At 44.8% G+C, this 12676-nt stretch overlaps 1 protein-coding gene across 5 annotated transcripts in view; it reads left to right on the top strand.

Moving 5' to 3' along the window:
- LOC117349270 overlaps positions 1–12676 on the top strand; it is a 225114-nt gene that overhangs the window by 94758 nt on the left and 117680 nt on the right. For all 5 annotated transcript variants that reach the window (XM_033922530.1, XM_033922504.1, XM_033922512.1 and 2 more), the window contains exons 2-3: positions 5281–6818; positions 8723–8900. In XM_033922530.1, coding sequence (XP_033778421.1) covers positions 5355–6818; positions 8723–8900 — 1642 coding nt within the window. In that variant the 5' untranslated portion in view covers positions 5281–5354. The remainder of the gene's footprint in view (positions 1–5280; positions 6819–8722; positions 8901–12676) is intronic.

Genomic DNA, 12676 nt, shown 5'->3' on the forward strand with positions numbered 1-12676 from the left:
ACTGTAAATGCATTATGAAATTATAACCTTGTAGAGCATTAACTAAGTAATTATTGGAGATATGATTCTCAATAAAAAGAGGGAGAGACCATTCATTTGAAGCGTCTCCTCCTGACTCTAAGCATGCGTGTGTGTTTATTGTGGGGCATTCCTACATGATACATATGATACTTCGGTTTCACAAGTCACGCAGCTTAACGATTTTTGTATGCTTATAGCTGAGCTGATTGCCATAGTGTAGGTGTTTGGGAATGACTTCCCCTCCCCCCCCATTTTTCTGGACAGATCTAATAGGTGACACTTTGAAAATATCAAAAATATCGAATAAGAGAGATTGAAAAATTGAAAAAATATAACACTTCGATGTATGAAAGTTATTTATAATTGTACGGAGTTTTTTATAATCCTGTGATGATGAGGGCGGCTTAGGGCACTTGTGTAGTCCCGGCTGCTCTCAATTGAGGTTTATTTTTCTCCGTTTCGTTTTATGATTTTGTCCACAGTCTTTTCTTTCCTTTTGGTATGAATGAATCCCTTCTGCCTAACATCATTTATAATACATATTGAATTTAAATTTTTGAGATTAAATACGATTGTACCTCTTGATATATTTAGTTGTTCTACTTGTTGCCTTTTGGTTATCCACTATGGGTTTACATTCTCCTTTGCTCACATTTGAATATAGGTTTCTTTTTCTTTTTTTTCCAATACATTTTTATTAAAGTTTTTCCAATATACAAGCAGTCAAGCCCCACTGAGATATGATTAAAAAGAAGATTACACAACGAATACTGAAATAAAAATTGACAAATGGCTGCTTCATAATACCCATCTATAAAAAGTAAAATATTCAATAATACAATGCCAACATTCACCAAGACTCCTTCCTCCCTAATCCCCTCACCTCTTCCCACCCCAAATGCAACAGTATATCAATATATAGGTAACACATCTGCCAACTTCTACAAAATATTGCCAAATCAAGCACAAAAATCCCCTCCCCACCTTCCCTATTCAACAATTAACCACTTATTTTTGGTAGGATCAATAACCAGTCATGTTGATGTTTCTCATATTGTCCTTTTTGTTTAGCAGCCACACATTCCAAATGGATCAAGTGCCGTAAACAAGATGTCCAATCATCTGCAGTTGGCACTAGTGCATCTCTCCAATGTGCCGCTATTAGACATTTTGCTGCAGACAGCCCCAGGCAAAGAAGACATTTCTGCCACATCAAAGGCCTGTCTTATTTGGACACCAGAAAAGAGGACATGTTTTTTACGTACACCAAATACAGCATTCCAGGAAAAGAACCTCATACCAACTGTGAAGCATGGAGGTGGAAGTGTCATGGTTTGGGGATGCTTTGCTTCAGCAGGACCTGGTCAGCTCACCATCATAGAATCCACCATGAATTCTACCGTGTATCAGAGGGTGTTTGAGAAACATGTGAGACCATCTGCAAGAAAATTAAAGCGGAAGCGGAACTGGACTCTGCAATATGACCCAAAACTACCAGTAAACCCACCAAGGACTGGCTGAAAACTGAGAAATTGAGAGTCCTGGAGTGGCCGAGTCAAAGCCCTGATCTTAATCCCATTGAGATGCTATGGGATGATTTGAGACGGACTGTACATGCAAGAAACCCCTCAAACATGAATTCGGCATTGAGGAGTGGGCCAAACTTTCCTCAGACAGATGTCGGACACTGGTAGATGGCTACAAGAAGCATCTCACTGCAGTTATTTCAGCCAAAGGGGGTAACATTAGCTATTAGGGTGTAGTGTGTCCTAATTTATTCCTCAGTTAGAATATACAGTACATTTTTGTGGATATCTTTTGTTTCATGAGTAAATCAATGAAAATTTTTGTTGTTTACCTGCAATTACATCACTTTCTTTTCCAGAGATGAATACACAAAAGATTTGACATCGATATGTGAACATTTCTGAAGAAAGAACTGAATATTTCTTGAGGGTGTCCTAATTTTTTGTTCAGAATAAACGACAAAAGCCAAAATACACCAAAACCAGTAGCAGAAAGAATCTTAAATATTTGTAAGCATAAGGAAAAGGACCTCAGAGACCTTAATTCAGCCAGCATGACTGCTAGTATATTTGCAGGTCAGTGGCTCAGTCATTGGTCCAAGCTCCAAATGCTTTTGATAATCCTAATATTCTTAAATAGATTTGAATAGTTTTTAAATAGTTTTTTTGTGGTGTTATTTAATAAATATTTAATATTCTTTAAGCTACTGGTTTTGGTGTATTTTGGCTTTTGTCGTGTCCTAATTTTTTCACATGACTGTAAAATAACCAGTGCAATCGCCTGACAAACAGATATGTCGGGCATATGTAAATAAGTGATGAACCCTTAACAACCCACTATTATTCTTCAGGCAACCCTTGACAAAGAAAACGTTATAACTAAATAGAATATCATATAAATTGAGGTAATATAGTCCTTATCAATGGCACAACATTAAATATATAAATCTAGCAGTCAAAACCAGCAACTACTACTACTTATTACTTATATAGTGCTGAAAGGCGTATGCAACACTGTACATTTTGACATTTATAGATTGTCCCTGCTCGGAAAAGCTTACAATCTAACTTGGACAGGCAGACATGACATATTATGTTATTAATAAAAATTTATATCCCGCCACATCCACTGTTCTGAGCGGGATACATAAAAACATACATAATAAAATAGTGGCAAATAAGCCGTGTAAAGTGACCAGACAATCGCAAAGGCAGTTGACCAAAAATATATAAAGGTCAAAAGAGTATAAGCATACATGGCCAACCAGCAAACCAAAATTACTATTGGTCCTAAAACAAGAGATGGTACATCCAAATCAGAAAAGTCATACCAGTACTTGTCGGTATCAAAAAAACTCCTGCTGTACGTGTGGAGGGGTATAATCGAAAGAGTGCCTAAGTCTGAGGTTGGACGTTTTGTGCAAGACGTCCACAACCCCAGTAGGAAAAATGTCTATTTACAAAGCTGCCAAATGCCTATCTTTTATTTTTGAAAATGAGCTAAGTATAAGTTTTGGTCCTTAGGACTTCTTTTTTGCCCATTTTCAAAAATTAAAACATCCATGTGAAAAATGTACAAAAGCAAGTTTTGTAGACCTACCCATCATCTACATTGTCTGATCATGGCAGAAGGAATTCCCATCAGCTGAGCCGGTTTCAGGGATTGCTGGTGGCTCAGCTGATGGGGATTCCCCCTACCAGGATCAGCTGAACCGCGTAGCCCTACACCCCTCTCCCTGACATCCCCCACATCCGCCTGATATCCCAGACCTCTTCTGATATCCCCTGACATCTCCTCCCCCACTCCTGCCACATCCCTGACATCCTCCTGATATCCTGGACCTCTCCCGACATCCCCTGACATCTCCCCACCCCACATCCCCTCAACATTCTTGTGCATCCCATGGTACCTTCGGATGAGAAAACAGCAGGAGGGAAGCTCACTCCATCCTGCCTACAGGGCTGTGTGATGCAAATGACGGGGCTTCCCCCTCCAAATGCATCTTGGGATGCAGTGGAAGGGACTGAAGGCCGTGATTGGCTCAAAATGGCAAAAGTTTTGATTATGGCTGGGGGTATGTCCAGGATGAAGCCTGCACGATTCCTGCCCATGACACACCTCCCAATACGCCCTTTTGCTTTCTGGACCACAGCAGCTTAGAAGTCCTGCTGCACATCCAGAAAGTTGGTTTTGATTATCAGCACTTGGATGTCCCTGCTATTAGGACTTAGGTTGGTTTTCGGACATTTTAAAATTTAGATTATGAGCCCCATAGTGATCAGCCCTTCATAAGTATTAAGTTCCAAAATATCATACATACAGGTTTGAAAAGAGCTCTGTTCAAGATTAGTAAAAAAATGCTTGTGCCTCAACCACTTATTCAAGACAGTTGAGAGCGACTCTTGTGAGTAACTCAGTTTTGCTGGATAGAGTAAAGCAAAGTGTATCTGTTTTTTGTGTAATTCCTTGCATATCAGTACAAAGACTTTGTGCAATTCCTGGACTTGATGTGAATAGTTTTGAAAACATAGCACTGCTTATTTTGATAGGTTAATTTTTGTCTACCTCGTATCGCTTGGAGTATTCTTTGTTTATGCTTAAAGTTGAAAATTTTTAAAACTATTCTGAGTCTTTCAGTTGCAGTACATTGGGTCTCCAGTTGATGAGCCCGCTCCATGCAAAAATTAACTAGTTGTTTCCCGAGATTCAAAGAACAAGGCAGCCATGATTTTAAAAATCCAAGAAGATCTTTGTCCAGAACTAATCTGGATAGTCCAACCAGTTTGCAAGTTATTGCAATGGCAGCAGTTCTCAAGATTTTCAACATTTTGTTTCAAAAATTTCAAATTGAGAACCCTTTGTTCTTGCGCCATTGTAGTGGTGCAATCCTCCAATTCAGAAGTACATTGGAACCCCACATCTAACTCCAGACAGACATTATCTAGCCGTTCGTGAGCTTTCTCAGCCCATCATAGTTACTGGAGATTTTTGTAAATCCAAAGTAGCTTCAGCAACTTCGGCTGTGATTTCAACTGACCATGGCTGAGCTAATTGAAGGGCTAGGCAGATCCTGGTGGTCGGTCAGTCATCTTGTCATCTATAGGCTGCAGCTTGTCTTTGTCCTTCCAAACAGATTTAGATGCCATTTCGGTCATTTTTATATCCAATGAAGCACCAAACAGAAGATGCAGTTATTCTACAAGAGTATAACAAGTTCCTGAGGACCAAGAGACAGTGAGTACAGGTAACTTGCCGATTTCAGTGGAGAATCAAATGGAGCTCAGTTTTTAGCTGCCGTTTCATTGCATAATGATACATGACCACTTCCACAATTTTTTGATTCAAGGAATGTGAAGACATGAAGTCAAGACTTTTGTTTTATTATTCTTAATTACTTTTGAATATGTCTAGAGTTGTTCTTTCATGATAAATGTGTAAATTGTGTTGTATAAACCAGTGAAACAAAGTCTTATTTTAATGCGTTTTGAATATTTTAGACAGCAGAATATGAAAAATGTACAAGGCTTGTGTGAAGACTTTTTCAAGGCATAATAAGAATTCATCTGAAAATGTGATATCCGAGGATCTCATAAGTACATGAACAGCATCATCTATGGATAATTCATTCATATGTTGAACTAATAAAATGAATTAACAGCCACAAATAATCTAATTTACTAAGCAGTGTGCAAGTTAATTTTAACATTCTTTCTTTGATACTTTTTATTTCAGATAATCCTCTGAGTTGCTCTCCAGAGGAGGAAGAAGCCATCCCAAGCAGAGATGAGGCTGGTGGACAATACTTCATGATAAATCAGATGGAAGGCCCTAGTGATGGCAGCCAGGATTCTCCACAGCTCAGTAGGACTGATGAATGGATTTCCATGGAGTTAGATGACAGGGGTCAGGCAGAGTCTGCAGACCGCATCAACAATAACCAGGATCCAATTGAGAGAGTTGACTTCCAAGATGAAGGGCTACTTTTGATTCCAGGGGGTGATCTGATGACAGAGGTAGTGCATTTGCTTGACTTTGAGCAAATAGGTGCACCGTTCAGAGTAAATTATGGAGAGTCTGCAACATTTGAGAAAAATGTAGGAAGAGAAAGCACCTCAGAAACTGAAGAGTTCCAAGCTTCAGGAGATCAAACGGAGAATGAAAATCAAGAGCCCCTGGATGATGCAAGAAATGCTATTCAGGAACCAGAAGATAGGGATACCGAAGTTATGACAAGCTATGCAGGCTTTGGAGCAGATGATAAAGGGTTGTGCTCCCAAAGTGAGGAGAGTGATGTAGACTCAGATGGAGGGAGAGACACTTTGGGACCAGATGTCAAGAAACTCTTGGAGATGCAAAAGATGAACAGAGGTACAGAATTAAACAAAAGTTCAGGTAATGATCAAGAGGGACATGAAAAGGAAATTTTGAATGCCAGTAATGGGAATGATATAGATAAAATTTCTACAATTTTAGACAAACCAGAACTTCTGAATAATTTGGTGGAACAAATCAAAGAGCCCATTATGTATGAAGTGGAAGACCATATCCAAATGAAGCATTGTGGTCTTTCCCCAAAGGAACAGGAAGCATATATGGAGGATGACGAGACATTAGGTGAAGAAATACAAGAGGTCTGTTCAACAGGGTCAAGTAAATTGGCATCAGAGGAAACTGCAATGTGTCATGAATCAGCAGTTGTCAAGATTACGCCAGAACAGGAGCTTGCTAAAATACTTTATTCTAAAATATGTTTAAATCAGTATAAAGATGAAGAACAAGAGGAAAGCTCAGAAATGGAAGATGATTTGAACATGGAAGCAGACAAGCAGCTATGGAACACAGACCTAGTGCAACAGGAGCTGCGGTTTCATAGTGTAAGCAGATCCTACCAGCTGGAAGAAGACTCTTCAGAAGAAGATTATAACAATGAAATAAATAAGGAAGAGAGTAGAGACAGATATTTTCAGACAGACAGTACAACCAAGTGCTCAGATGACCAAGACAGCAAAGAAGATTCAGATGAAGAGAGGCGACGTCATGATATCACAGACAAACTGGACCCAGAAGTCCTGCACCTCCTGGAGATTCACCTGCTCAAACAACAACATATTGTCATCAGAGAGGAACAAGAGGAAGAGCCTGGATATGATGATATACACATTAACGAGCAAAAAGAACATTTTGAAGCTTTTGTTGGATCTAGAAAATTTACTCCTCCCTTGGACATGGTCCTAGAGGAACCTGAGCCGGCAGAGGAGAATGAGCAAACAGTAGGTTCATCAAAAGAGGTTGGCTTTAAAGATGTGACATTGTTGGAATAAGACCTAGATAAGGGAAGCAGACCCAGTGAGCCAGAATTCCATGAAATGGGTTGGGATAGCCTGTAAAGCTTAGGAAATCAGATTACAATTTTAGCCAGTAAATTAACCTTAAACTACAGCCACAGCACTCAAGTACATCTTTTAAAAATGTATTGTGGCTGTTCTGATACACAGGCCTGTTTATGGTCCCTTAAATATTGTTAGGGTTGAATCCTCCTCTTTAAATTGAAAGAGAGGTTTGGGTTTTTTTTGTTTTTTTTTTTTAAAAAAAAGCTCTTTCCAAGAACATACTGGGCCACTCCAATTCCATATCTGGAGAGAGTCCTTGCTTTTCTTAGAGAACTGTAATTCCAGATGCACAATTGGGGTTAGAGGAGGAGGGTGACGCAAAGAATGGCATAGGGGCTCATTTTCAAAAAGCGCTTAGACCTTAGGATTCTATGGTACTTTGCACATCTAAGCGCTTTGAAAATGAGCTCCTTGGTCTGTTCTAGGTGACCCTGGCCGTAGTTGAGGCACATGGGCTGCCATTTAGTGCAGACATTTCTACTGTTGTGCATGGTTTGTCTTTCAGAATTTTTTTACCTGATAAGTCTCCCTTCCAGCTTAATTGAAATCAGACTAGGATCTGATGGCATTATCCTACCCAGAGATTATTTTTTTAATCTCTCATAAGAACATAACAATTGCTGCTGCTGGGTCAGACCAGTTGTCCATTGTGCCCAGCAGTCCGCTCCCACTGACCAGTGCCCTAACTGAGTCTAGCCTTACCTGCGTACGTTCTGGTTCAGCAGGAACTTGTCTAACTTTGTCTTGAATCCCTGGAGGGTGTTTTCCCCTACAACAGCTTCCGGACGAGCGTTCCAGATTTCTACCACTCTCCTGGATACCCCCCTCTCTCCAAACATATGCAGCTAGGCTTTGGAACCTTACAACCATGGACTCCCTCCCCAGTGAACAAACTCCCTCCCCCATTGACCAGTGTATCGCAAACTATGTGCTGTGCGAAATTCCAGGTGTGCTGCCAGACGCCGGGGAGGAGAGGTGCCAGCACTGGCTGACTGCCTATAGGACATGCTTCTCACGGCGAGAGGCACATCCTGTAGGCACCGGCATCTCTTCTCCCCCCTGGCTTTTCTCCTCCTCTCCATGCCTTTTCTTTTTCAGTACCCCCTCACTGAAGTCTCAGGGCCCCGTCTAGAGGGCCTCCGCACATACGCAGGTGTCGACTCGATGACATCACATATTTTTGTGACATCATTGTGTCGAGGTCCACGTACTTCCGATGCCCTCAAGCCGAGGCCCCCAATTTAGTGTGCTGCCAAGTTTGCGAGACATCGCTTTAAGACGCTGCCTTTGCAGTATTTCATTGCAGTGGAGTGGAAGAGGAGCCTAATGGTAGCACAGTGGACTGGGGAACTGGGTTTGATTCCCACCAAGGCTCCTTGTGACCCTCTGTTGTCCCAGGTACAAAACTTAGATTGTGAGTTCTCCAAGGACAGAGAAGATGCTAAACTGGAACGTACGCAGGTGAGGCTGGACTCATTTAGAGCACTGGTCTTTGACCTGAGGGCTGCCGCGTGAGCGGACTGCTGGGCAGGATGGACCACTGGTCTGACCCAGCAGCGGCAATTCTTATGTTCTTATGAATGCAATATGCAAATCGAATCTTTACAATCCCTGGTGGAGCTGAGGAGTGTCCATCTGGATGTGTGGTATCAAACCAGGGTCCACCTTCATGATATTGCACAGCGTCTGAACCACTGGGTCAGCTCTCTAGTTTAACCTGTTTGATGATGAATAACATCAAGTGACTATTAGCTGCAAATTTTGTGTTTTCATCCGTCTTGCAGGAAGGACATGGGCTAGAGACACATCCAGAGAATACAGCCCTAAAGTGTGTTACTGCTGCGGGCAAATCTCGGTCTTTGGGAAATGGTTTTGGAGATCAAGAAGTGGACCTTCAGGACCAGCTCTCCGATCCTCTAGACAAAGCCAGAGCCAGTGAGCACAGAGCATCGGAGTTACAAGGTACGGATCCTGGAAAATGAATGTTGAACTCTCTCTCTCACTTCTCTGTACACACTGGTATCCTCAAGGCCATGGCTCTGAGATGGTGAATGTGTTTCCAAGCTTATTTACAGTTTGATATCTGGATGGTTTACAATTGCTAAAATTGGAGATTTAAAATTAAAAAAGTAAAATGGGGCAATATAATGATAAGATGAGGACAAAGATATGGACAAAACTGATACAAAAGGTACTGGGGAAGGGGAAGATTCAAAATTACATCGAAATCAAAATAAAAATAAGAGGGAGGTAAGAAGGGAAGGGAGAATCCTTACCCCAGCTATCCCCAACTATCCCTAACTATCCTGCAATCTTCCTCCGACTTTAAATGACCTTGAGGACCTTTGCGGTCCTCTCTTTCCATTGTCCTGGACAACAAGTTTCAAGTTTATTAGGTTTTAATATACCGACCATCAAATAAATATCTGGCCGGTGTACATTACAATAAAAATATAAAAAAAGGGAGAGGAGTTAATATATTCAATATTTAGAGGTACAGACAGTGTATATTAAAACATAGACTAGACAAACTTGATTGTGAGGGAAGAGGTTTATGGTAGGGTAAAGTTACAATGTTGAGAGAAAAGGGAGAAAGAGGGGATGGGAAAAAAACATTTGGGTGGGGAAAAGTCTTTGAAATAATTTTTTGAAGTTAAATAATTAAAAATAACTGAGAAATAGATACTAAACTGAAATAAATGCATCACGGAATAGAAAAGTCTTTAGGCCTATCTTAAATTTGTCCAGTTGTTGTTCGTCACGAAGAGGTTGTGGTAAAGAATTCCATAGTGTTGGAGCAGTAACAGAGAAATTTATTTTCCGTGTGTAATAAAAATTTTTAATAGAGGGAATCAGAAGAAGATTTTGATTTGTGGATCTCAGAGTACGAGATGAACATTGGGGGATGAGAAGTTTATGTAGAAATGAAGGCAAATGAGAGGATTTTATTTTAAAGGTCAAGAGAATAATTTTATATGTGATTCGGTGGGCCACAGGAAGCCAGTGGGCATCTTTCAGAATTGGAGTGACGTGATCATATTTCCCTAGTTTGTAAATGAGTTTTATCCCAGGACAAGCAGGCATGATATTCTCACATGTGGGTGACGTCATCTACGGAGCCCCGGCGCGGACAGCTTTTCAAGCAAACTTGATTAAAGTTTCAAGTTTGCACACTGCACCACGCATGTGCGTGCCTTCTCGCCCACTAGAGGGCGCATCCCACCTCGTGGTCCTCAGTTCAAATTTTTCCGCGGAGCAAGAAAGCCCTGTGGATCTGAGCTCCAGTGTTTTTGCCTTCTAGCTGCCGCGTTTAGTTTGTTTTTCCCTTCGAATTAGTTCGCGGTGCTCTTTTCCTTTCGTTTCTTCTAAAAAAAAAAAAAAAAAAAAAAAAGTCTTTCGTTTTTCGTCGGGTTCCGGGGGCTCCCGGAAGCCGTGGCCGCGGGACGTCGGTACGTTCCCGGCCTTCTTCTTTTTCTTCGTGGATGTCCCGTCCTGTTACGGGATTCAAAAAGTGCAACCGGTGTGAGAGGTTGCTTTCCATCACTGACCCTCACCGGTGGTGCATTGTCTGTCTTGGGCCCGAACATCCGACAGACTCGTGTGATCGCTGTGCTACCTTCCAAAACAGGGCCCTCCGTCGCCGTAAGGCAAGAATGGCCGAATTGTTCGCCATCGACGCGCCGCCTAAGGCCTCGACGTCGGCCTCGGCTTCGGCCCCGGCCTTGACCTCGGCCTCAGCGTCCTCGGGGGCCTCGGCCTCGCCTCGGCCCTCCTCCTCGAAGGCGTCGTCAGTGAAGCAAGCTTCGGGTAAGTCCTCTGTTCCATCCCCTTCAGCAAAGAAGCCATCCTCGAGTCAGGCCAAGGCGGGTGGGTCGACCCCGGCCCCGCATCGGACCTCGACTCCGCACACCCCGAGGGAATACTCGAGACCGAGGTCGCCCTCCAGGGAGTGTGCCCCGGACTCGGAACTCCCCACCTTCGTGGGGATTCCGGCCTTCCAGGATCTCCTCCGAGCTCTGATCTCATCGGAGCTGTCGGGAGCCCTGGAAGTGTTGCAGCGTGCTGCGGTTCCGGCGGCCTCGACCTCGGCCTGGACGCCTTCGGTCTCGGAGGCCCCGGCCTCGGCTCCCTCGGGAGCCCCGGCCTCGGCGACCTCGGTCTCGGCTACTGGGACCCCGTTCACCTCGGTCTCGGCCCCGCCCCGGACCTCGACCTCGGGGGAACCCCCTGAGCGGAGTGTAAGGCCCAAAGAAAAGTTGCGCAGAGTGCGCCGTCTTTCCTCCTCTTCCTCCGGGTCTTCCAGACACACCTCGCCCTCGACGCGACCCCGGACGGGGCGTCGATCGAGGAAGTCTAAGCGGCCCCGAGGCTCGCCTCGGCGCGACCGTTCCTTGTCGTTCGGGGGCGAGGCGTTGCAGGTGTCGGAGTTGCGCCTCGACAACCCGAGGCTCCTCCGCTCACCCCATGGGAAGTCTTCCCGGGCCGCCTCGCCGAGGAAACGGGAGAGTGTCCCACGAACCCCGGGGTCCTCACCCAAGGTTTCTGCGAGGAGGACAACTTCCCCTTCCCCCTCGAGGGCCCTCGAGAGGGGATCCTGGGATTCGGGATCGGTTAGGGATCCTCATTATTCCCATGAGGCCTCCCCCCTCTCCTCGGTGGGGCGGTCGAGAACCCCCTCTCCCCAGGCTAGGCCGTCCTCATTTTCATCCTTCGTTCAGGACATGGCCCAAGCCCTGGGGATTGACCTGATGGTAGGCTCTCGGTATTCCAAAGAGTTTTTGGAGGAACAGGACCTCCCCATTCTTCCGAGGGAGGTGCCTAGACTCCCTCTCAACAGTGTCCTTCTGCAAACCTGGCTGAAGAACTTGTCAAATCCTCTTACAGTCACATCTGTGCCTTCAAAAATGGAATCAAAGTATAGGACGATTCCCCCTAAAGGGTTCGATAAGGCGCAGCTCTCACACCAGTCTCTTCTGGTGGAGTCTGCTCTTAAAAAATCACAGCCCTCACGGGTTTCTGCGGCGGTTCCACCAGGCAGGGAGGGGCGGACCCTGGACAAGTTTGGCCGCCGCCTCTATTCAAATTCCCTGATGGCCACCAGGGTTCTAAACTACGCCTTCACCTTTTCCTCCTTTTTGCGTGGTATGGTGAAGGACCTTCCTCAATATCGGAACTCGTTACCGGACTCCCAAAGAGCAGGATTCGACAAGTTTATGTCCAACCTGTCTCAATTGCGGTTGTACCTATTCCATGCAGTGTACGACGCCTTTGAGCTGGTTTCGAGGGTGTCGGCCCTCGCGGTGGCCATGCGCCGCTTGGCCTGGCTTCGCACCCTCGACATGGACCCAAACCTGCAGGAACGCCTGGCAGACTTGCCTTGTGTGGGGTCCGAGTTATTCGACGAGTCATTGGATGCGGCGACCAAGCGCTTGTCGGAACAGGAGCGCTCTCTAGCATCCCTGGTCCGCCCCAAACCTAGGCCCCCGCCGCAGAAACCCTTTCGGCCTCCGCCGCGCCGATACCCTCAGAAGTCGACCCCGGCTTTCTCGAGACCGCCTCCGAGACGTCCGTCTCAGCGAGGCAGAGGGGGACAACCCCAAGCCCCGGCGCAGGGCCCTTCTAAGCCAGCGCCTTCCTTTTGACGGGATGAGCAGACGGGGCGGGTTCCCCTCCGCACTTTCTCAGGAACCCCTTCCTATCGGGGGCCGTCTTCGGTTCTTCCGGGAGGCATGGACCGG

This window comes from Geotrypetes seraphini, chromosome 1, assembly GCF_902459505.1.
Source record: "Geotrypetes seraphini chromosome 1, aGeoSer1.1, whole genome shotgun sequence".
Taxonomy (NCBI): Eukaryota; Metazoa; Chordata; class Amphibia; order Gymnophiona; family Dermophiidae; genus Geotrypetes; species Geotrypetes seraphini.